At 42.0% G+C, this 26803-nt stretch overlaps 1 protein-coding gene across 4 annotated transcripts in view; it reads right to left on the bottom strand.

Annotated features, from left to right (window-relative positions):
- Nucleotides 1-26803, bottom strand: part of BTBD9 (BTB domain containing 9) — a 410406-nt gene that overhangs the window by 72054 nt on the left and 311549 nt on the right. For all 4 annotated transcript variants that reach the window (XM_070361346.1, XM_070361349.1, XM_070361347.1 and 1 more), the window contains one exon: nt 814-921. In XM_070361346.1, the coding sequence (XP_070217447.1) occupies nt 814-921 (108 nt within the window). The remainder of the gene's footprint in view (nt 1-813; nt 922-26803) is intronic.

Here is a 26803-nt window from a genome sequence, read left to right as displayed (position 1 = left end):
CTGAATTGCACAATTTTAAAGGGTGAAGTCTATGGTATGTGAATCATATCGCAATTAAAATAAAAAAGAAAAAATATCAGCTGCTGGCTTTATCTTGCCTCCAAGAGCACTGGTCTCCACACAAAAAGGCACTGCGTTCTTTTCAGGTAATGACTGGGAAAAGGCATGAGGGAACCTTCTAGGATGCTGCAAATATGCTAATCTCAAGCTGAGTAGTAGTTACATTTACATGGTTCTAGGCTGGTCAGAACTCAGAACCCTTCTGCCTGGCATCCCCCACAACCAGGTAAGGTCAGACAGAGCCCAGATGCCATACGCATGAATGTCTGTTTCCCACGGAGACCTAAGGTAACAGTGTAACTAACATGGAGATGAGATAAATATTTAAAGGTAACCCTGAGAAAGATATGAGGGTGGGGAAGAGGTGAGAGTCCCAGAATCCTACTTAATTGTATACAGCATCAGCAAAAATCTCTAAGGAAGAAAAAAGTCCCAAAGGGCTAGTGTGGGATGTGGGGGGAGGAACTGAGAGAGAATTGCATGCGGAAAGTATCTTTCTCGTCCCTGCTTAGATACGTGCCATTTAAAAAATTCAAGTTCAAACCACAAAATAAGGACCACTTCTTTGGTCGTATAAATTTTCATACAAGTATTTAATAGTCAAAACTGAAGTAAAGGATCTTTAGAATGCTTTTACCTCCAAGCAAGAATATAATTTGATGATTCCAGATCTGACTTTTCATTGGAACTTCTGAGTCTAGTGGAAAGACTGTCTTTTAAAGTAGCATATATTCCTGAAAGAGCGGCACTTACTTGCAGGAGACTTTGGTTCTGTCGGCCACCATGGTCCACTGCTGCTGGTTGGTGGAAACCTCAACATAGTAGCTGTAGCTCCGGTCGTCACAGTCCCACAGCAATAACCTGAGCAGAGGGAAGACACAGAAGGTGGTCAGCACTCTGCCTGGCTCTTTGCTTAGGCTGGAGGCGTGAGGGGATTCATGTCTTCTCTGTCCTTCTAATTGGTCTCTTCTGCCCACACACTTTCAGGACCAAGGAAAGAAAGTGAATCCCCAACAAAAGTATGATGAAAGGCAGAGTCAGTCTGTAGGGAGAGGCTTGTTTCTTTAGGGATTTATTTCACAAGGCACCCAACCAGGCAGCCTCTGTCCCCCATTAGGCAAAGATCTTCACATGAGCTGATCAGGGAGACGTCCCCAAATCCTCCTTCGTGCTTCTTTCAGCCCTCACCTCTAGCTGTCTTGGCTGAACAAAGGTAACATTCTTGAAATCACTGTTTATGGGGAAACCTGTGCTTTCTAATGGGTATTCTAAGCAGTACTTACTAGCATGTCCCAATGACCTTAATTATGTTTCAGATTCCTTCACATTCCAGACTTCCTGCATAGCTTTGGTAAGATTACCTGATTGGGAGATACAGGCAAACATACGTTCATCAGGAAATCTTTGTTTCTTAAAGATTATGTTGGTCCTGTTCCTATACCCCTTCTTGGCTCAGATAAGAACCAAAAGCATTGACTATGTGATTCCATTTACCAGAAACTCAAAAGAAACAAGATATATCTGCAATGACAAGAGTCAGAATGGTAGCTCCCTCTTGGGGAAGGAATGACTGTGAAAGGGTGAAGGAGCCTTCTAGGATACTGAAAATGGGGTAGTTTTGATCTAGTGATAGCTACATGGGTATATACACATGCAAATATTCATATTCATCAAGCTATTTATAAAAGTTTTGTGTAATATATGTGTGTTATTCCTCAGTTTAAAACAACAGAATAAAAAAGAATCTAAATATTATAATATGGCATTAGAGTACAGTCCAACACTTTGCTTCCGACAGTGCTGCTATGGTGAGAGATCACTGTTTTCTATCATTTCAGCCTCAGAAGTCCTTCCCATACAAGATACCTATCTTACTGTTTTACAGCTGGGTATGCACACGTGTCTCCTCCACTAGGTAGAACAGAGTGAGCTCCCTAAACAGAGCGTCTATGTCTTACTAGTTTTCCACACTCAGGACCTGGCATAGCGTCTCACACAGTGCCTGCACTCCATGAATATCTGCTAGGCAAATACATTATTTGCAACAACTACAACAATGATCATTATCATTTCTTTAATGCTTACTGTGTACCAGGCCCTATATTAAATGTTTTACATAACATTACATCCTTGCAAAAATCCTCTTAGCAAGCATTATTGTTCTCATCAAATGATATATGGTGAAAGTGAGGCTTAAAGCTGATCGGGAATTTGTCTAAACTCAGTGATGGTTCCAACCTGGTGTCAGGATGAAAGCCCTCTTCTGTAATCTGTCAAATGTTTTCTTTACTCCCAGTTTATGTGTGGGGGCATAATTGACAACTTATAACCTATCGCTCTACAAAAGCAGTTTGTATTGCTTCCTCTTAATCCCTCAATTACCATCAATGAAAACCCTTTGCACAAGTTCAGCGTCACCTGTAGTGTCACCTATAAAGCTGTTACTGCAGATCAGAAATGCCACTGTGTTCCCCTTTCCTCTTACCCTTTGTTCCTTGCTTTCAGTTGTGATTTTGTTTGCTATCAATGATGAAATCCATATTATTTAACATGATAGAATCCATCTTTTAAGTAGAGAAAACTGTTAAAAGATTTTGGAAAGCATAAATAGATGTGTAATACTGTAAATACTACCGATTCTCTTGAACTCATCTGAGTTATTTAATCTCTCAAAATACTCTGAATCAATCAGACTGGAATCTACCCTATTGTTTTTAGGGTCCAATAATTCTACTTGTAGATTAAACCAGCATGCTTGATAAGAAAGTGAATCATTTCTCTCATTAGTCATTTCCTCAAATATTACTCTAGTGTCTCAGTACTTTCATGCAGTTAGTCTGTGTTATTATAATTTATATTGAGTAACTTTTAAAAATGTACTTTTTGCTTCTATGTTTGTCTGCTCTCAAGATGAATACGAGCCTATTAGAAAGATGGTTGATCTCTCTCTTTAAAAAAACTTTTACTCCAAACGTGGGATCTGTTTATAGCATATGTTCCATATATGTTCTGGGCTGAAATCCTTCATAACTCTGCCAGAGCAGATTAAACCAGGGGGGAAAAAACCTTCAAAATAATTAACATTTGCTTTATTTAACAGCCCTGGTCACAAGCTTTTTGAGAGATGCTGTTGAGGCTGTTTTCCCAATGGAATTTTGGTTATTTATGGAGAGCTAGGCTTAACATAATCCATATCCTTCTGGATAATCGTGAGTTAGTGTTTCTACCAGTATATCCAAATGAAAATAATCAGTCCCTTTTGGGTTAGACTCTAACCAGATCTTGAAATATTTCACAGAAAAAGATTGACCCAAGGATATAGAATACAGAGAAGATAAAGGGAAAACCAATTATGAGTAAGTTTCATAAATGCTGTAGTAGAGATTCTTAAAGTAACAGCAGATTAAAAGAATTTTAAAGTTGTGCATATCGTGTCTTACAGTAACTTATTCTATGAAAGTGAAAGTTGTTCACTCATGTCCGACTCTTTGTGGACCCATGGACAATACAGTCTATGGAATTCTCCAGGGCAGAATAGTGGAGTGGGTAGCCTTTCCCTTCTCCAGGGGATCTTCCCAACCCAGGGATTGAACCCAGGTTTCCCACATTGCAGGCAGATTCTTTACGAGCTGAGCCACAGGGAAAGCCAAAGAATACTGGAGTGGGTAACCTTTCCCTTCTCCAGGGGACCTTCCTAACCCAGGGATCGAACCCAGGTCTCCTGCATTGCAGGCGGATCCTTTACCAGCTGAGCCACTAGGGAAGTCTTCTAATTTCTCTCAAGGTAACATGAAGATCACCCATAATTCCAGTAATTTTGTAAACACACTCATGGTAAAAATTGCTTCTTTGCTTAATGATCTATTATGAATATTTTTTTTACTAACTTTTTTTGGGCATCATCAAATATTTTCCCTCATCTTTTGTACTGATTTCATAGAATTTTACTGTGTGGATGCCCCAGAATTTATCTAAATAGTCCTCTTATTGTTGGACATTTAGGTAGTTGACAATATTGTACTGTTATGAAACCTCTGTGATGAACATTCTTAAACTAGATCTATGATTATTGTCTTTGAAAGTTGCTATAAGTAAAACTCCTGCAACAGGGTTTATTACACCTTGACATGTATTATAAAATAGCTGGATACCTGTCCTCTCGCCCCCAATGACAGGCTGTACCAATTTATACTCATACTACCAGCAGTGTATAAAAATGCTTTGCTTCTGTACATCATCACCAGTATTGTATATTATCTTTTAAAATACTGCCAATTTGATAGATGAAATATATTTCATTACTTTAATTTGCAGCTTTTTACTTACCATTGAACTTGAACATTTTTACCCATTTTCTACTTATATTTATTCGTTTGTTAATGACTTACAAGATGCCCTTTATATTTAAAGGATATTAATCCAGTGCCTATCACAGTTTGCATGCTGATGATATTAATTTTTATTAGCCCACTCTATCGATCTTTACCTCAATAATTTCTCCTGGCCTAAATTCTTTTTTCTGAACAGCAGCCAAGTGCACATACTGGTTGAGACATCTCCTCACTAGTCCTCTATTAAGAGTCCCTGGAGGCTAAAAATGTGGGGTCAGGGTGACTCCTGAATGGAAAAGGAACAGTGATGGATCTTAGGTTGTCTTCACCTACACTTAGGAGTTTTAAAGAGAGATTCTTCTTTTTTTAACTGAATGAAAAGATTCTTTAAATTCTATGGGTCTATCTGCTAAGTCGCCTCCAACTCTTTGTGACCCATGGACTGTATAGCCCACCAGGCGCCTCTGTCCATGGAATTTTCCAGGCAAGAATACTGGAGTGGGTTGCCATTTCCTAATCCAGGGATCAAATCCGTGTCTCCTGAATTGGCAGGCAGATTCTTTACCACTGAGCTACCTGGAAAGCCCCTTGAATTCTATAGTGCTCTACAATTTTCAAAAAGTTCACACACACAATTTCATATAATCCCAAAATAACCCTTTTAAAAATCCTCTCCCCCTGTATTGTCCCTCCCTCTCCCCATTCTCCCACTGGCAGCCACCAGTTTGTTCTCTATATAAGAGGTATTTATTTTATGTGCCCAGATGCATATTTGCTTAGAAGGTAGGCTTAGCCAGGAACGAAAACCCCTCTGTTGATTCAACTAAGGGAGGAAAAAAAAAAAAAAAAAGCAAGCACAGCTTAAAGACTCAAAATGAGAAATTGGCTCCATCTCTTTTTTTTTTCCCATGGAGAGAAATTTTAGTTCTAATAAGGCACAACGGTAAAGCCCACCAACTCCCTTCACTTCTTTCCCTGCCAGCAAAGTCTGTTCCTGTATCTCGGCACCTGCGACAACACAGCAGTATTCCCGACTTGTAATCTGCCAGAAAAGGTCTGCCAGGTGAGCTGGCCCAGGACAGACACACTCCCTCTGACTCTAATTGAGAGCAGCTCCTTAAACATACCCCTGACATCTGCACGCCCCCGCCCACACATCAGAAGCTGTTCTCAAAAGGAGCTGCATAAAGGCAGCTGCTGGCCAAGATCTATCGCTGCAGATTGAGTTTGTGTTTAAGCTGTGGCCACAAACCCCTCTACCTAATGAGCACAGCATGAAATGCCTGGTGATATTAAATGTTGTCTCCTCCATCTTCCTTATCCTCATTGTGGAATTTCCCTGAAAAGCAGTGAAGTGCTAGGCTTTTTTAAAAAATTGATTAGCAGGTGTGATTTCGCTTACATCTTCCATAAACGCTCTGGCTGGCTGCATACCATTGATTACTGGGGGTCAGTTTACAGCAACTAATTGCTCTCCTTGCTAGTGTTTTGATACGAAATTCAATAGCAAATATGTTTTCAAAACTCTTGTCTTTGCGGCTTGAGTCAGAAGTGACTTGAGGCAAACCCAGTGGACTGAATTTTCCCTTCTTTAAAATAATTGCTCTCTCATCAGTCTGTGAAGAAAGTTTCCAAATTATAGCATTCTAATTGGAAAGTCTGCATTATGCATGCGATGACAAACTATGTTGTGCTGAGCGGCACTTTTTTCATCCCTTTCTTAAGGGATTAATTCTGTGCCAGATTGTGAACAATGGCTGAGGTTTAACGGTGGAGATCAACAGCTTCTCCACTGAACTGGTCTTTTGGATCAGCAGCAAGAATCTGTTTTGCCTCCTTCTAACTGTCCATCATTTGTGGGAGACTCCACTGGAAGGCCAGGGGTCAAGACAGTTGTTCTTGCCGAGTTTTCCCATTTGGACGAAAACAGACAACTAAGCAAAGATCAACTGCCATGGTATTAGCCATATAACAATAATTTATCATCAGATCCATTTCCAATCTCTCAGACAAAATGAAAGGTACTTCTGACCTCAAAAATGTGTACAGACTATTCTTTGTTAAAATCTTCAGAAATAAAGTTCCTCAGAAATAACTGTCTTCCATTAACAATTCAACAAATATTTGCTGACTATTGACTAAGTGACACTAGGCAAGTCACTTAACTTGTGTTTCAGTTTCATCCCTTGTAAAATGAAAGGTCTACACCTGATGGTTTCTAAGGGCTCTTCCAGTTCTAACATTTTGTAATTTTTTGCGACAGTCTATGCAGAACAGGGTTTGGGTTTTTGGTTTTTGGGTTGTTTTTTTTTTTGGCATACCTATCCATTACATAGTAACTCTTCCTTTTTTAAAAAATTGTATTTATTTATTGGCCATGCCCTGTGGGATGCAGGATCATAGTTCCCTGACCAAGGACTGAACCTGTCCCCCTTGTAATGGAAGTGCGGAGTCTTAAACAATGGACAGCCAGGGAAGTCCCAGTAACTCCCCTCTTTGAGTATGGATTCTGGCCCAACCTTAAGGTATATGTAGTGGGTTCCTGAGTTCTGTAGACACAACTGTGTTGCAGGAAGGCATATGACCCTTGCTGAGCCGATCAGATTTCATACAAAAAATTTACAATTATGTAAGATTTTACCATAATTGGTGCTATTCATTTAAAATGATGATAAAAATGCAGACATTCTGGAGGGACCCTCTTTCATCAGAAGCCCAAAGTAGTAAAGAAAGTCATCTGCAGTGAGAAGTAAACAAGACAGGTGGTATGGCCCAGGAAGGGTTGTCTGGCCTCCTTGCAGGATGACCAACATCTGATTTTAGTCCCCAGTGCCCTAGTGGGGGCCACTGGAGTTCCTGCCTTGGTGTTCCATGAGAAATTTCCCAACCACTTTAATAAACTCACCATTTAAGGCTTAAGCCATCTTCATCTGGTTTCTGTAGCTTGGAAACAAAAGGGCCTAAGATAAGCTCCTAGCGGAGTGCACGAGGCAGAAACGAACAGACGTTCTGATGATGAGGATGACAATGACAACGTGATGGCTATGGGACCAGAGAGATGACAAGGTGAAGAACCAGGATGGTGAGGAGGCTCACTCTGGACAGCAACCTTTTCACTGAAACATGAAAGCAGAGCCTCTGTTGAAGCCAAGAGGGGGAGGACTGCAGTGTGGGTGAAAAAGCAGAACGGGCTTCAGAATAGTTTCCATGAGGCCTGCCGCGCTGCAGGGAGCGGCCTTGCAAAGACAGAACAGTCAGCGTGGTTTATAACTCTCTCCAGCAGTGGCACTGAGAGGGTGGAGGGGAGAAAGCAGGGGTGTCAGTGACAAGGCAGAGACAGTGCAGGATGAGGGCAGTGAAGTGCAGTACGAGTGTTTGCCACTTGAGGCTGCTGAGGAGTTACCTGGAGTCAGAGGGGGCTGACCACCTGCCAGAATAGAGGGAGGGGGATGGGAGCTCATGACAGGCTTCCCTGGTAGCTCAGACAGTAAAGAATCGTCTGCAATGCAGGAGACCCGGGTTCGATCATGAGGCAGAAGAGAATTTGTGACGGACACAAGGGTGAAGGAGAGAGGTGTGGTGGAGTTCTGGTCACAAGAGGCAATTTCATTCAGTGCTTTCTGTCACTCTTCTGAATGAGGAGCGGAAAGATAAACATCATGTTAGAGGCTCTGTTCTAAGCTCTGCTACTGAGAGGCAGGAGAGGGCCTGTCACAGCTGCCAGAAGGAGTGAGTACAGCTTCAGAGGAACAACTTTACTGGTGGGAAACGGATTTTTCCCCAAGATGAGAGGGCTCCTATTGCCAGCTGTCAGAAAGTTCAATTGTGCAGCTTCTTCCTCAGGTGAGGAGCGAGGTCAAGCTGAGAAGAGCTGCCGGCCAAGATGAGATTCCCAGCGGGAGCCTGGAGCCAAGAGCCAGCACCCTACCAAAGCACGTGGAGCAGACCAGGTAGCTGTCCTGCAGATCCAGTCACGGAAACTCCCAGGGAGGAACCACCATGGGTCCCCGCCTCTACGTGGGCCACAACCTCGCAGGGCCAAGGGGGCATGAAAAGAAGAAAATGCAGACTGCTTGCCAGATGGAAGGGGAACTTGGGAAATACCCTAGTCAGAGGACATCAGAGCGTGCACGTACCTTCTGACATTGTTTAATCTCTCATACGTCTTAAGAGGGTGACTTCTCTAAGAGAGGAAGAAATAATGACACTGGCTCATAATCTTATCTCACAGTTGGTGTGGGAAAAGGTAAGCATAAGCCCTTGGCTGTCTGGCATGGCAGCTTCTGTGTTTAGTCACTGAAGCTCTGGGGTGAGGAAAGGTGAGGAGACACATATATACTCGGGCTCCACCATGTAAGTTAGTTCACTGAGAAAGCGGGAAATAAAAGCGGATAAACGCTATATCCTCTTCAGTATAATCCAGGGAAGTGATCTGAAATGCAGAATACACCTGCAGGATACAGCTAGACAGAAAGCTGGATGGGACACAACTTTGACACAATGCAAAACTACCAACTGTTAACAGCTAATTTAGACCATCATTTCACTCCTTGGAGGGATTAAGTTTTTAATTTCAAGTTTTAGGTGATGACATAAAAGATAACAGCAAACTACCAAACAGTATGGCTGCAGCTGCAACATTTAATAAATACTGAGTGTGGAACGAATGGGGAACAGCTAATCATAATCTCACCTCACATTCACACAGATCTCAACGGCTTCAAAATGTTTTTGCATATATTATCACATTTTGGGAAAAAAAAAACAATTTATAATCAGCACACTTCCTGCTTTCAATGCAAATCTATTTTTCTAACTTACTTGGTTAATTTTTTTTAACATGGGCTAAATACTGCCCAAGCAATCTTTTACAGATTATTCAATCACTTGGCAAACCCTTTATTAATAAGTAAGTTTTAGCCAAGGCTTAGATTTCATCCTACACAGTCCAATTTGATGAAAATTCTTTCATTGTATGCTTTCAATGTGGATATATGAGAAAAATTTTTCCAGGCCAAACAGCCCTAGAGAAGAAAAGCTGTTTTCTTCTATTTTCCAAGGTGACTCTATTCAATATAGCCCCCTTTCTTAAGCAAGATGCTGGCATCAAAAATACTGGGAACCATTTCAAATGGTTTTGTTATATTTTAAAAGGTGAAGTCTCATTATGTTGCAGACCTTTTCAAGCAGTGACATGCTAAGCAGATAAGCGGCCTTTACAGATCTTTCCCTATGTTTAAATTTGGCATCATCAATTCCCCTCTCTGCAGCAAGGCCAGCTGACTTGATCTCAGCAGCATCCTCATCATGACGTGTAGACACAGTCAGTGAGATTGGCCCAATCTGGTTCACCAGCAGGATCCAAAAAGGACGTGGGAGAGGCAGAAATGGAGAGGTCCTGTCCTGACCACAGGCTTAGCTCCCTAGGGATCGAGCCCAGCTCCATTTGCCATGAGGGGCTGTTGGGATTTCAAAAGAGAAGAATCAGTTTCTTCCCTTAACAGCTGAAGGCAGTATGCACTTGTGTGAGCTTTTCTTTCCCTACTCGCACTTCTGTGAAATTACTAGGAGGGTGAGAAGAGAAGGGTATCTTAAATTAGAGCTCCAAGCTCACTAATCTACCAGTTGAGTTGTAGGGGATTTTCCTTCTTGGATCTTTACACTTCTGACTCCAGTGTAATCAAGTGGCCCCAGTATGGCGGGAAAGCAAAGTCACTGAGTTCCAGGTGCCCCACGTACCACCACCCAATCCCCATCCCACACTCCCTTTGGCTTTCAGGACCAAGTCCAGTCAGCAGGAACTGCCCTGACTGTGCTTCTAGAGCCAGGACCACGCATGGTGCATGGTTCCCAGCACAGTGCCTTACACATCGTCAGCTCCACTGAGTTAAACTGAAGGAGGACACGGGGACAGGACAGGATGATGGAAAGGAGATGGAACTACAGATAAACCTCTTTTCTCACAGGATGAGTTACCAGCACAACATCTTTCAGGGATCTGTAGCCTGAGTTACATTTCAATCTGCACATATGCCAGCCAGTCCTCCACCCCCACACCATTTCGGAGAGTCTCGGTTGAGAGGTCATTTATGAAATGTATCAACTCTGACTATGATTTCATCTTTTGAGCTCTCTCTTCTGCCCCTCCTCTGACCACATGTTAATATGTGCCCACATGCGCACAGCCTATGAAGCCCCAAGAAGCAGAGCCAAAGAGAAATAATAAGCTCCATAGCTCCTTTTCAGTCCCTTGGGTCAGGTGTTCATAGGAATTCCTGTCTGTGGCGAACTCACAGTTTAGCTACAGGCAGATCTTTGTATTCTCTCAACCTGGTGATAAAGGGAGAGAATGGAAGGGCAAAACAAGGTGGGAAGGCTCAACTCTGAATATTACAGGCAAGAGAGTATTCCAGCAGGGGTGAATTACAAGGCAGAACTCTTCCCATCCAGTCATGTAATCTCTACATTTGTTCTCCCCCAATCTCTTCTCTGGGCACTCTGAACACTGCCAGCACTGTCTTCCCACGCTCTCTCTCTTTCTTATCAGCCTGACCTTTCACCCAAATCAGATCTGGGTTTCAATCTTTGCCCCAGCTTTGAGTCCTCTTCTCTTTCCCACAGGGCACAATCTACAAAGTCCTGAGCTCTTGCTGAAAATGATTTTAAAACACTGTGTGTCCAATCCTTCTGCAGAAGCACCTGCATAGGTCACTCCACCTTCACATCCTCTCTCTGCTAAGTGGCTGCTTTCCTTCTGTCGTGTCCCCAAATTTCCTATTTATTGTCATATTTACACCTACACAATGAAGTGCTTGCCTGTGCTCTCCCTCATATTTACTCTATCTAAATTTCCTTCATTTAGGTCTCATCTCTAATGAACTTCCATCACAAAATTCCTCTGCAAAGGCTTTCACATGAAAAAGACCTTCTAAAACAAAAAAATAAAACTATAATAAGTTACAACTACTATAAAATTTAAACACTTAGAGTAAGCAGATTATTCTATTTGAAGTTTGAGGTATCTCACAATCATAATCCTCTTTGGGGTACATGACATATCATTAAAATAAAGACAACATTAATGAGAATAATGACATCTTCTTCACAAATATGTAAGAGTGAGAATCCTAACAATGATAAGTACTTACAAACAAAAGATAATCAATTAGTTTAATAAGTAACTGTGTGAGAAATCTTTTGAAGAATGGCGAAAGGCAAGAAGAAAGGTGAGATTTTATGTAATCTTTCATAACGGCTAGAGGGAAAAAATGGATAATTATGTTTTTCAATGGAATTCTTTTGATCACTGGCCACTCAGTACAGTTTTCTTGATCCAGGTCTTCAAAGCTGAGATCTTAAGTTTTGATTCAAATGCTTTCAACTGAACATTAATAACTCTAACTTTTCTAACTGCTAAACAGCCATAATTATATTAAACTAGTGTGGGTGTCGGGACAAAAGGCTAAATGGGCAGTTGTCATTTTCTTTTCTGGAATCACCTCTGCTGTTTCCCCAGAGTGGGGGGCCCCGGGTGAAGGCTCCAATGGGGAGGGATGTGAGGGTGCAGCTTCTGTCTCATAAACACTCACTGGAACTGCAGTGTGGCTTCCCCCTCCCTCCCATGTTTATTTGGTTGAAGGATCGTCAGACAAGAGAAAAACACTCCCTCTTTGGAATGTATTCTGCACGAGCTGCCTTTTTAGAAATAACCCTCCCAGGTGCTGACATGAATATTCACCAGAGTATGCTGGGTACAGGGGCCAGCCTCCACGCCATGTACGCTAATCCTTCAAAATGTATTCCAGGCAAGCTACCAGGGTAAAACTCCTGTACAGAAATCGGTGATGGATATTGGATGGCTGAAAGGAGAAAATCTGAGTGAAGGAGGCAGAGATGAATAAATCACTCACATCTGTCTAAGGCCCTCGGCAGCTAGACTTGTCACTTGGACTCAAGCACAGCATGAGGCTTCATTAGAATACTATGTGAATTAAACTGTTTCTTTTGTTCATCTGGCTTATCTTTCCTCATTAAGAAAAACAAACATGTACCTCCCCTGTGCCCCGAAGCCCTATCTATTGGACCCCTTGTTCCTTTCTTTCTGTACCAGGCACCCTGAGAACACAGGTACGGTACCACGCAGGCACCAATGCAGCCATACGGGCATGCGTATATACCCCTGCGCACACACACAACACCCCACTCTGCCTCACTGCCCTGACACATTCAGAAAGATAGAGGCAGAAAAGATTAAGAACCTCACAAACCAGGGAAGGAAGGAACTGTCACGATGATGAGATCCCAGGCTTCTCAGGACCCTCCTCAGGACTCTGGGACTGAATCCCCAGGACTCAACACTGCGGTTCATGCTGAGGGCAGAGGGGACCTGGTGAGGCAGCCTGTCCAAGTCACACAGGACACTGTTACAACTAATGCTCTTCTGACAATGTTTATGTGTCGGGGGCTGGGAGACATTCCTGGGGGTAATTTCGAAGGAGCTAGCACTGGAACTGTTCTAGCTGTAAGCACAGTTCAAACTCTAATAGTTTAGGGTATCCAGGAGGTTGGGTGATCCTATCAGGTCAAAGAGAGAAGGAATATGAGTAAGGAGGAAGGAAATGGTAGCTTCTGCGACACTCTGGATCAAGTTGTCCCTCAGCCTATTTGGACCACAAAGGGCTCCACCAGCTCTCCTGCAGCCTCTGATGGACACAAGGACGATCCGAGGCAAAATGTAGCAGTGGCACAGCAGACGGGCCCAGAGGCCAAACTCTGCGGCTATCTTGAAACCTTATCTTCTCAGATTTATAATCTGTTAAACGAGGTGTAGGGTAGGGGAAGAGAGGGAGACAGAGTCTAATTTGGATGATCTGTGGTTCCTAAAGTAACACAATGATAAATCCTTCAGTACTTCTTATAAAGTATCCATAACAAAAAGGTGTATATAAAATGTAAACCAATATTTTTTAAAATATGCTATAGTAGCAGAACCCCTCTTACAAACATCTAAGAACCTATGGTTTTTCCAGTGGTCATGTATGGATGTGAGAGTTGGACTGTGAAGAAGGCTGAGCGCTGAACAATTGATGCTTTTGAACTGTGGTGTTGGAGAAGACTCTTGAGAGTCCCTTGGACTGCAAGGAGATCCAACCAGTCCATTCTGAAGGAGATCAGTTCTGGGATTTCTTTGGAAGGAATGATGCTAAAGCTGAAACTCCAGTACTTTGGCCACCTCATGCGAAGAGTTGACTCATTGGAAAAGACTCTGATGCTGGGAGTAGGAGGAGAAGGGGACGACAGAGGATGAGATGGCTGGATGGCATCACTGACTCGATGGACGTGAGTCTGAGTGAACTCCGGGATTTGGTGATGGACAGGGAGGCCTGGCGTGCTGCGATTCATGGGGTCACAAAGAGTCGGACACGACTGAGTGACTGAACTGAACTGAACTGAAGAAGAACCTCAATATTCATAACAGGTAAAAGCAGAACCACTCTACCAAGGTCCGCGGTGGGGCCTCATCTGACAGACTTCCTCCTGCAGTCGCCAAGGCTCAGCCCCCGTAAAACACAGTAGGAAAAATCACTGGGTCATGGTGTATACTGTGACCCCAAACTAAATGCTGATATTAATGCTCATATCTTTAAATAACAGCCTTATATTAATAACTTATTATTCACACTTTTTGAAACCATGAAGGGCAAATGGCTTCCCTAATTCTTCACTTTTACCTGTATGGACTAGAGCTGTTAGTGAGAAATGGAGTTGAATAGATAAGAGCACCGGTAAACTATGGCCTGCGGCTGCCTCTTTTTGTAAATAAAGTTTTATTGGAGCACAGTGTGCCCTCTCACCAGAGTGGAGCAGCTGTGACAGAGACTATAGTATACAAAGTCTAAAATTACTATCTGGTGCTTTATGAAAAAAAGTTTGCTAGTGCCAGGAATAGAAAACTAAAGCTCTTCATATGTAGCAATAAAGAGCTATGGCACCAAAGCAAGAAATAAAGGTATAGCTTAAGGCTGAGTTTAGTCCAGAAACATCTAAAATCCCTTTCTTCTGTTGAAAGTTTTCAGTAGATTTTCATGTAGCAAATTCTACACAGAGCTGTTAGATTCTGCTTAGTCCTAATCCCACCACTATTTCTGTGACAACTGTACAGACAATTGTTGGCTTGTTTTTCACCCCAAATTTCTGGTATTTCTGCTAAGAGTAGAGGAAGGAAAGAAGGAAAAGAAGGAATGGAGGGAGAGAGGGAGGGAAGGAGGGAGATTCTAATTAAAAATGAAAACCTGAAAACCATTCCCAAATCTGTTCCCTGAACTGATGAAGGGCCTAGGTGCTACATTCTCAAACTGAAGATACATGCAAGCACAACAGACACTTGACCAAGACCCTCCAGATCTCTATGCAAGAGCACGGAGGCAGCAGAGTAGGGTGAAGAAGTTATAGAGACATTTAAAGTCAATAGTTCAGTTCAGTTCAGTCGCTTAGTCGTGTCCGACTCTTTGCAACCCGTGGACTGCATGCAGCACACCAGGCCTCCCTGTCCATCACCAACTCCTGGAGCTTACTCAAACTCATGTCCACTGAGTCGGTGATGCCATCCAACCATCTCATCTTCTGTCGTCCCCTTCTCCGTCCGCCTTCAATCTTTCCCAGCATCAGGGTCTTTTCCAAGAAGTCAGTTCTTCACATCAGGTGGCCAAAGTATTGGGAGTTTCAGCTTCAGCATCAGTCCTTCCAAAGAACACCCAGGACTGATCTCCTTTAGGATGGACTGGTTGGATCTCCTTGCAGTCCAAGGGACTCTCAAGAGTCTTCTCCAACACCACAGTTCAAAAGCATCAATTATTTGGCGCTCAGCTTTCTTTATAGCCCAACTCTCAACATCCATACACAACTACTGGAAAAACCATAGCTTTGACTAGACAGACTTTGTTGGCAAAGTAATGTCTCTGCTTTTTAATATGCTGTCTAGGTTGGCCAGAGCTTTTCTTCCAAGGAGCAAGTGTCTTTTAATTTCATGGATGCAGTCACTATCTGCAGTGATTTTGGAGCCCCCCAAAATAAAGCCTCTCACTGTTTCCATTGTTTCCCCATCTATTTGCCATGAAGTGATGGGACTGGATGCCATGATCTTAGTTTTCTGAATGTTGAGTTTTAAGCCAACTCTTTTACTCTTCACTTTCATCAAGAGGCTCTTTAGTTCTTCTTCACTTTCTGCCATAAGGGTGGTGTCAATCTGCATATATGAGGTTATTGATATTTCTCCAGGCAATCTTGATTCCAGTTTGTGCTTCATCCAGCCCTGCATTTCACATGATGTACTCTGCATATAAGTTAAATAAGCAGGGTGACAATATACAGCCTTGACGTACTCCTTTCCTTATGTGGAACCAGTTTGTTGTTCTACGTCCTGTTCTAACTGTTGCTTCTTGACCTGCATACACATTTCTCAGGAGGCAGGTCAGGTGGTCTGGTATTCCCATCTCTTGAAGAATTTTCCATAGTTTGTTGTGATCCACACAGTCAAAGGCTTTGGCGTAGTCAATAAAGCAGATGTAGATGTTTTTTTGGAACTCTCATACTTTCTTGATGATCCAACAGATATTGACAATTTGATCTCTGGTTCCTCTGCCTTTTCTAAATTTAGCTTGAACATCTGGAAGTTCATGGTTCATGTACTGTTGAAGGCTGGCTTGGAGGATTTTGAGCATTAAAGTCAATAGGTAACACACAAAAGTTATATGGTCAACGATAAGGCAGTTAGTATGACAGCAGTAAAACACTATTATCTCAGGAAGATGACACCACAGACTAAACCACACCAATTAGACAGACAGGGTTGTTTATCAGTCACCAGGAGACAATGAATCTGTAAGGTTCTATCCCCTTGCTCTCTCTCCAGTGCTGTCTACTGGGGTTATAAAAAGCATCTTACAAGATACCTGACCAGGGCAGTATGATCACAGAACAATAAAAACCTTATAGTGCTTAGTGTTTTAACACAGCTACTCATTTGGAATCTTTAATGAAAATAATTTTAAATCAGTTCACTTCAGTCACTCAGTCGTGTCCGACTGTTTGCGACTCCATGGACTGCAGCACACCAGGCTTCCCTGTTCACCACAAACTCCCGGAGCTTACTCAGACATGCCATTGAATCGGTGATGCCATCCAACCATCTCATCCACTGTCATCCCCTTCTCCTCCTGCCTTCAATCTTTCCCAGCATCAGGGTCTTTTCCAATGAGTCAGTTCTTCCCATCAGGTGGCCAAAGTACTGGAGTTTCAGCTTCAGCATCAGTTCTTCCAATGAATATTCAGGACTGATTTCCTTTAGGATGGACTGGTTGGATCTCCTTATAGTCCAAGGGACTCTCTAATTTTAAATGGATGGGCTCTATTTCAATGTTCTTCCCCAAAAGTTCCAAATAATATCCATAAATTCTTTCCTTTTTCTCTGAGACTAAAATACACAGCTAAAATCCCACTACAGCAAACACAATCATGACAAAGCAATTTACCCTTCTACCAAGAATGCTATTATCAACAAGATATTATTCACTGGGTTACTGCTAATTCTCAAACAATTCTTTATAGATAATGGTTTATCTATTTCTAACAGGACTATTACGAACTTCATAATAAGTATACTATTTGGTTATAGATGCTTTATTATTCAGCTTCCCTGGTGGCTCAGATGGTAAAGAAGCTTCCTGAAATGCAGATCAAACCTGAGTTCGATCCTTGGGTCAGGAAGATCCCCTGGAGAAAGGAATGGCTACCCACTCCAATATTCTGGCTTGGGAGAATTCCATGAACAGAAGAGCCTGGTGGGCTATAGTCCATGGGATGGCAAAGAGCTGGAACACAACTTTAATCCTCACAGATGAAGTGATTACAGAAAGTTAGATATTGAGAAAAAAGTTGACAAGGGCTTGCATTAGACATCAGGGGACAATTAAATGATATATGCCTAAGGGACTTAGGAACAAAATCTATTATCTTAGACCACAGCTACCCCTTCCCACAAGGTTCTTGAGGTAAGCACCCACCAAGGAAAGTCTCAGAAAGTGGGAAGCAAAGGGACACTTTATTGCTAGTAGAATTTTGTCCCCAAACTCTAATGCAAGAGACGTAAGACACGGCACGGCATACTCAAGTTGGTTATGCTTAAATAGCTTCACCCAAAGCAAGTTAGGAGGTCTGTTCTGTCCCTTCTTCCACTCACAAAACTTGCTTCTTACCACTCCCAAATGGAGCAAGGATCAACTTAATACACCTTCTAGTACCACCGAGGCAGAGTGGGTACAGCACAGATCATGGTCCCCCCTACCTAGCCCTGAACTATCCTGGGCTGAGGTAGTAACCTTACCCTGTCCACCCTAAAAGATAAAAAAGGAAATAAGAAAGTCCAAGGAGAAGAAAGATTGTGTCTGCTTGTTGTGAAGATAGAGGAGAGGAGAGAGAGATGGGGAAGAGGTAGGAACAGAGAGGAGAGAAGAATTAGCAGTAGTCCCGGCCATGCCACTTAGGACCCAGTGGAAGACAAGAGACACAAGCAGTGCTTACTGAACTGTGGCCCCTCTCACTCCTGCAGACTCACACATCTGATCAGTATCTCCCCTGGAAAAGGACTGAAGGCTCTGACCAAGACCCCCATTTGGGGGAGAAGTAAAACGGGGACGGGGAAGGCACAAGAAACCATGGTAGGGAAAGAAGAGGGTATTTTAATTTTTTATCCCAAGACAGAATTGTAGTATTGCTACAACCACTCTCTACTTACTGTACTTCTCATTTCAAAAGTTCCAAAAACCAGAAATATTCACTGTAATCTTACAAACAGCACATTCTAAGAACTTAGGAGAAGACTGGATGTGATAAGATAGTTATTGTCCAATATTCCCTTGGAAAGTCAGAGGTCTTTTAATGTATCTTTTCACTCTAGAGCTGATGGGCATGACTGTTTAAACTCCAGATGTTAAAAACTGAAAATGTTATCTCTAGCTGGACTTTTGACATAATTAACCTACCATTACAAAATAACATGGATATGCAGTCAAGTTCTGGTATTAGAATTTTATATGTACAGAAAAAAAGTCAAGTCTCTCTAACCTGAGTTATAGGTAAACAGGTATTTTGGTTAATCAAATATGTCTGGTTAACAGATTCCATATGGACTGCCAACTTGAAAAAAAATTCAGGAATGTTTAAAATACACTTAGCTAGAATAAAACCACACCAAATAAAATGTATTTTCCTTTTGAGGGCACTTAGGATCTTGCCTGCTTCCCAAATTTTATTAGGTACATCCACTTTCACTGTGCTGGTAAAACATGAAGACCAATTGCAGTAAATTAAATGCTGGTAATAGTTTGTAACAGAAACTTAGTTTTTTCCAAGAGGTAAATTTCATGAATAAGAAATCAAATATAGATAAGCAGTAATGCTTCTCATTTTGGGTAAGAATTACCCAGTAAGCAGATATAGGCTTTTTATTTACAGAACATTTCTGAAACTGAGAATAATATAAAGTAAAATTATCATATTTACTATTTTAGATACATCCAGAAGCTGTGGGCATTTTAAAAAGTAAATAGGAAAAAAAATACTGAATTATATACTTTAAAAGGGCAAATTATACATTATATGAATATCTCAATAAAGCTGTTTTTTAAAAATAAACCGAGCATATGAAATATGGAGATTTATAAAAATCCCAAAGCAGATGTGAAAAGTCAAGCAGGAGGTAGGGTCTGCAGCAGAGTTGTTGACTGGATGAGCCAACTCCTTGCTATGACCCTCAACTTCTTTGCCAGCCATGCTAGGGCTGATGGCATGACAGTTCTACCTAGTAACTAAGTGGAAGTTGGCTAGGTAGGGCTTCAAATAAAGCTTTGGATTTTCCTAATAAAAAGAGACAGACGTGACTGTCAGGGTTCTCCACACTTAAAAGTTTGTGTTTCCCTTTGTTCTTTTCCTTCTTGCCTAAATGCAGACGTGGTAGTTAAAGCTGTAGCAGCTGTCTTGTTTCTCTGAGGCAAAAATACAAGGGGAAAAGACCAAGATAATCAAAAAGCTCACTGAACTGCAGAACCAATACTTAGCAGCCACCCACCCATATACTTTTTATGTGAGAACCAAACAGATAAACAAAAGCAAAACAAAACCAAATAATTTTTAAAAAGCAAACATTTTTAAAAAGTCTTTCTTGGGAATTCGCTGGTGGTCCAGTGGTTAGTACTCCACACTTCCACTGCTAAGGGCCCAGGTTCAATCTGTGGTCGGGGAACAACTAAGATCCCACAAGCAGCATGGTGCAGCCATAAATAAATAAATAGTCTTTCTTAATCAGTTTCTTTGTTATTTGAAGCCAAATGCAAGCTTCTTTGGAGCACATGAGGGCTAGGAATAAAAATAAATGTTGTCAAGTCTGAGCCACAACATTTAATGAAAAAATTTCTATAATTTACCTCAGGAAATGAGGGTGGGTTGAACCAGAAGATACAATGCCTTCTCTCACCTTCTTTTTAAGGCCATAAGAGGCTCTGTAGGATTGTGAAAAAAAAAATTGGAATTGCCATGTTCACGGTGGAGAAAAGAAAAGGATCTCAAGTTATACTGCAGTCTCTCCACATTTTAAATGGAGACACTGAAGCAGCTAAACCTCCAGAGCTACTGAAAGACACAACAACTAAAAGGACCATTAAATTGTATGGAAAATCGAAACAGTCTTGACTGGTATTTGGTTACAGTAAAAGGATAATGCAGCAAGGCTGGTAATGTCATAATCATTGAGGGACATAGTTTCAGACATCATAAGGTAAAAGGAAGAAAAAGGAACCTTACTACTTGCTCTTAAGGGCACAGGAAAGAAAATCCAGGGAGAAGGAAAAGCACACTCTGCATTTATCTATGTAACCAATAGCCCTTATACTGAATCTGATACATTGTTGAAAGAGGTGGTTCAGTTCAGTTCAGTCTCAGTCCTGTCTGACTCTTTGCCACCCCATGAATCCTTAACACAACAGGAAAAAAAAAAAAAGATTTCTTAGCCCCACCTAAGGCCCTGAGTGTCCAGGCAAGTTGCTCAAAGTAGTCCTGTAAGGGCACCAACCAGCCTGTCATCATAATCACTCTTTCTAAGAGAAGGATGCACAATGGAGGTGGATGGATGGAGAAGAAGGGGAGGTGGAACAGTTGTTCTTCATCTCTGTGCTTCTGCTTGTTCTTCACCAGAGATGCAAGGATGTTATGGTCCAGTGCCTCTGTGGTTACCAGGTTACAAAGCGTAAAGCTGAGAGAGAGAGAGAGAGAGAGAGGCGTAGAGACAGACAGACACCAGGTGCTACCGAGATCACCCAAAGCATCTTCACAAGGTGACAAATGTGTGCTCCTGCTGGTGGCTGGGAAATCTGATTTGAGAGTACCTGAGGACTGAAGGTTTTAAAAGATAGATTACTGTGTTGTATTAATTCAAGGAGTAATTTCTTAAATGAAGGTGATCCTTCATCAGATTTCAAAACAACTTCATTTCCTTAATACTCAAAAGATAGATTTGAGCAGTTTGATGTATTAAATTTGTAGAAACTTTGGTCAGTTTGCTGAAAGCCCTGTACTTCTGCTAGCCTTCATGAGAACAGCCACATTTCTGTGACACAGCATGGCCAATCCTGTAGGAAGCAGCCTTTAAAACATCACCAGACTCAAACCACAGGAGTAGGTTGATGCTTTCCCTTCCTTTGATCTTCCAAGGTGAATGGTTCCAGTTTATTAAAATGATTGTTTAAAACGCTACTGGTAAAGTATTTGTTTTAGAGGGGTCTCAAATAACAATTCTGAATAATTACTAAACATATATTTGCACATAAAATACTGGGTCCAATGGGGTTGATATCCTCTGTAAAAACGTCTTCTTGATGGGTTAATCTTTGAAAACTGAAAGGACTTTTCTTTTCATGTATTCAGCTATATTTTATGATGACTAGTTGTCAAGTTCTCTAATCGCTCAAGGGAGATAAATGGTTGACATGTGAGATAAATCAAACATAAACAAACAAACACACATACACACACTTTTTTGGGGGGAGGATTTAACCTTTCCTGTTTTTCCAAAGAATATCTGAATTCTAGTCCCCTTCCTGTATTTTTAACAAGCAACTGAGTTGCCATAGTAATATTTTCTGGTCTTGAAATACCTCTAGGATGAATCTAGCTGAGACATATTTACTGTTCCCCCAAACTCTGCTATCGTTTCTAGGCTCCAGGATTTCTGGTCCCCTTAGTGTTCACACGGTTCAGACTCTAGCATCTACTGGGAACCACAGATAAAATTTTTTATTCAACAATTGTTCTGGGAACCAGAGTTCTGAGGTCTGAGGGTGTTAAGAGAAGACTTTAGTGCAATGCAGATAGGCTGTGAGAGAAACTACGCTTGGTAAATAAATCATGGATCAGCAAGACAAGGAAGAATTCTCTGGTTCAGGGCTGTGACAGATGACATTCAGCATGACTGATATGGAGCAAATTTTGTAAAATATCTTTCCAATTTTGACTAGAATTATAGGCAATCTTAATCCAAGCCAGAAGAGTCATATTTTTAGATGTTTGTTGTATTCTTTAGACTATAAAAAGGAAATTTTTAGCTCTCTAGGTCACAAAGAAGGTTTTCCTAATGTAAATAAAAGTATGCTTGCCTGCATAGCACTCAGACAGAACGAAATGGAAGCAGCGTGAAATGCAAGGCAGCCGTCCTTACCTGTGCTCATGTCAGTGTCTAACACCAGAGCTTCATCTTAGTCATTTGTGGGAGATGCCAGATCTTTAGCAGTTTCCTCACATATACTTAGAACAGACACACTGAGCAAATATGATGTCCAATTTAGTTGATAGATAGGACTCCCTTTAGTGGCATTAACATACTATGTTGTCAGCTCAGTCAATGAGTGTTTATTGAGTACTCACAGCATGGAGAACTGTACCAGGCACTTGGAAATTGCTGCGAAGACCCAAGTTCATCTCAATACTACAATCACTATCTTCAACTTGAGATTATCTGTGGGACTATGAGAACTTGAGGACAGCACACATGTAGCAAATACTCATATAACTATAAAGCATCACTTGAGTCATTGGCTCAATTTCTCTCCCCATCCTTATTGGACTAGGCGTTCATTTGGAGCTACTGAATGGGGCAAAAATGGTATGGTTTGTGGTTCTTCTTTTTTTCTGTGCCTGTCCTGTGGGAGGGAAGTGGATGAGCAATAGTTTGGTGGGGTGGTCAGCAGAGGTAAGAAGGAAAAAACTGCAGTAAAAAATTGGATTTCTAATTTATAGCCTGAATAGATAACCCGGAACGACTGCAGTCACACAACAGTGAAAGGCCAGTTGAACTGAGCACGGACCTAAAAGCTCAAAAGGAAGGAAAAATATGTTGGGATGAATAAGGACCACAGTGGCATATCTAGGTGTTTTTTTCAAGGATCAACTTGCTATTGTTTTGTTTTATCCATGCTTAATAACCACAAGGCATAAACTAATTTGTGGTTCAGAAGTTCTGTGGCAGATTAACTTTTTCATTGGCAGAATTGTTTTTTTTTTTTTCCCCTATTGCAAAGTCATCCCCACAAACTAAGTCACCCCCACAAACTTGATGGAGACTATGAATATCCACCAAGAACATACTTTGGGATAGATTCATTTTGTTCTAACATACTATATGCATATAATATTTTCCAACTGAGGAAATGTTATTTGAGGAACTCAAAATATTTTTGTGTCATTAACTCCTTAATCCTCATAACACCCAGGAAGGCTGTGGGTTTATTTAGCTTCATCTATCTGTGCTGTTTCAATCTTTCAACAGCCTACTTACTCACAATTAGGTTAGTTAAAGCATTATGGGTATTTTACTTACAGTATTGCTCATATCAATTACAAAACCATCATTTTCAAGCTAATGTAAGAATTGTTAATTTAATTGACTATCTTATAATTAGGGTTTCAAACAAAGTGCTGTCATTTATTAGCTGAAAAAGATTGGGCGATAGGCATGCTTAATGTGCAGCATATGTGATTTCTCATACTAACCTCAAAACACTTAAAAGGACATCATGATTAGCAAGCAGAAAGATAGTAAGTTTTAACCTTAGGCAACAGAGGGACTATAAGACATCAGGTAGATTAGGTTAGTTACTATGACTCTACCTTAGTTTTTTTTATGCGGTCAGGCCTCTGAAGATTTCCTGTTATTTAAATCTTAATGTTTTTAAAATGGCATGAAAATGATATAATTACTACTCAGTTACCCACTTTTAAGGCACATTCCAGGCAATTTCTCTCATTTCCTCTCAAAATGAATAACTTCCATTGTGCCTGTAAACCTAGCAACAACAAAGACAAACGCCTTTATTTCCAAGTTAAACTGCCTGCTCTGGCTCCTGGGGATGAGAAATAAATGCCAAGGATGGGGAGAAAGTTTCATATAAACTCAAGGCGTCCTAGCCTCCTGCTTCTTTCCCGGGAGCTGGTTGGACAAAGGCCGTCAGGAACAAAGAAGGTAGCTTCCAAAGGCATGAGGGCTCCCCAGCTCTGCCCTCCCCTCCTCAGTAAAGAAACCTCTCCTCTAACAGTGCTAACAAAACACCGCGATGGGTATACGGCGGTGGGTGGAATGGTTCTGGGAGCTGGTGACTGAACATATTAACAGAAACAGTAACAAGACATCTCAGGGCTGTCACCCTGAACACCCCCTTCTGCCTCTCGCCTGTCGCTCTCCCTCCGTCACTGTGCTCCAGTCACCCTGGCCTCTCTGCCGCTTCTGAACTTGCCTCGCCTATTCTGCGCTCACATGCTTGTTGCAGGGCCCTGGCATTTTGCCTGTGAGGCTCATCCCCCAGGTCCCCAAGCGGCTTGCCCTTTCCAGCCTTCTGGTTCTGCAAGGTGAGGCCTCCCCGACCACCCAATCTAAAACTGCAGTATCTCCGCATCCAGGTCCTCCCTCCTGATGGTTCCATCTCTGAAATATCTGACACGTTACAAATAGTGCTGTTTACTGGATATCCACCACTGCCTGCCTCCTCCCAATAAGACTGTCAGTTCTGCGAGAGCACTGATGTTTGTTTTCTGTACTCAGTGCTGAATCCCCAGGGCTTAAACAGTGCCTGGCACTTAGTACAAGGCTCAATAAATGTTTGTTGAGTGAATGAAAGAAAATGGAGGCAGGAGGAGATGATCAGAGATCATGTTTCCAGGTCTGCCTTTTCAGGACCCACAGGGGTACTTATTGTAGCAGACGCACTAACAGGATTAGGGTCTCACAGATGGTTGTTAGCCTTGGTCATTGTCTGCCAAGAAGCTCTGCTTGTCTACCCAGCTACAGGGGAAACTCTCAGGAAAGAAAGAAACGGCATGGGTGAAAACACACGAGCAAAAGAAATCTTACCCACGCAGTAACTCTGTCCTTTCTTAGGAATAAAGAATGCAATGATCAAGATAATCCATGTTTGAGACCTTTGCCTCCGTGTTCACCATCGACAAAGAAACCTGAAATTTTACAGTTAGCGTACCATGTGATTGGACCTCCAGAGGAAGAGGTTCCAGGACTGCCAGACTCCTCCCTCTTGGCTGGAGAAAATGCTGGTCACCCAGCTCTGGAATGCTCTCCCTTTAGGTGCTGATTCAGAATCACTGGGCTTCTGTGGACACAGTGACTAGGAGAGCAACTGAGTCATCACCAACAGCAGAAGCTGGGGGTTAAAGGTCACTGACTGATCAACCTGTTATTTGTCAATAAGCAGCTATCTGGACACATCAGCTGCTGCTAACCATGGCCTGCCAAGATATCCACCGTTGCCCACAGGCATTGGCAGTGGAGAAATCCTTCGCCCTTTCCTCTTCTTGAGCATGTCACAGAAGAGGCAAATGCAGTTCCTCACAACATAATGTTAGTTTCCTAGAGACGTGTCTCTTTGAGTGTTCAGCCAGTTACTTGGGGCTTCAATTGCATGGATTTTCTCACTGCAAAAGCAATAGCCGGGCTTACGGATGATGGAGGTTTCACACAGTGCTGAGATACACAATTCTGCCTTCGGTTGTACTCACATTCACCAACCCTCTCTGAGTCAGGAAAAGAAAAATTGTTTGGGAGAACCATTTTCATTTCACTTTTAAAGAAAACCAAATGGGACTGTTCTCTCATGTCTCTCTTAAGTTCCAGTGACACCTTTTTCTGGAGTTAGATTCAACATCTGTGATTCTTTTGAGTAGAGCTAGAAGCCAAGGTAGCCTTGCCACACAAAAAGCCTGTTTGTCTCTCTCTGAGTCGTCACCTTGGCAACAACCTCATGAAGTCCCTGCTGGATCTAAAATTCTAGATCTCCCACTATATCTCTGCTATATTCCCCCTTTTTTTATTGATAGACTACCTCATCTGCACATTCAATTTGTCAAGGAATGCTTATTCTGAGTTGCCACAGGCTTTATATATCTGTTGAGACTGGGAGGAGGCAGTAAGTAAACAATTATAATACAAACATGACAAATGCCCTGGGAGAAATTACACACAATACACTGACTAGGGATGTCTGAATCAGCCCAGGAGATGACAGAAGGTTAGGGAAGCATTCCCAAAGGAGTGAAGTCTTAAAGGGGTCATAGAGCCAGGTCAGAAGAACTGATGAGAAGACAGTGAGATACACATGCAGTGAGAACAGCATGTTCAAAGAACTGAAGGGAAAGAGAGGGTGACGAGCAGAACTGCAAGTAGCTGGATAGGCTGAGATAGTACGTGTGGGGGTGGGAGGAGAGGCAGGAGACAGGCTGCACAGACAGAAGGGAGCCACAAGTTCTTAATGCCTTTGTCTGAACTTTCTCCTGAAGGCAAATAATAGCCATGAATCCTCTGAGGAAGGGGCAGGACCACATCAGACTTGTGTTAACGGTGTGGGAGGTGGTTGCAGGTAGGGAAAGGAGAGCTAGACAGAGAAGAGAACTTACAAAGGTGCAGCTACAGTGATGGCAGTGGACGTGGGAAGACAGGAGGATCTGTGAGATATATAGGAGCTGGTACTGACAGCTGATCGGTTCTGTGGGGGAGGTGAGGAAAAGGAAGGAATCCAGGAAGATGTTTTTGACTCAGTGGATGGATGGTTGGGTGGGGTATACCAAATGAGATGAGAAAATCACAGTATGAGGCAACCTGAACAGGGAAAGAGGAGAAGGGTGGGACTCCATTTCTGACATTTGCTTTCAGATGCACATGGACCAGTGTTAGGTGGCAGGGAGATGTGTGGTACCAGGTAAGCAGACAGAATACAGGAAACGTTAAAAGAGAATGGGCAGAGCTGCTAAGCAGCCAGTTTGCTTCTATCTTCGTTGGCAAGAAGACGGGTCTTCAAATTAGAAAT

The sequence above is a fragment of the Bos mutus genome, chromosome 23, assembly GCF_027580195.1.
Source record: "Bos mutus isolate GX-2022 chromosome 23, NWIPB_WYAK_1.1, whole genome shotgun sequence".
In the NCBI taxonomy this organism is placed as follows: domain Eukaryota; kingdom Metazoa; phylum Chordata; class Mammalia; order Artiodactyla; family Bovidae; genus Bos; species Bos mutus.
Note: the sequence above shows the minus strand (reverse complement) of the source record. Positions and strands in the feature narration are given on the sequence as shown.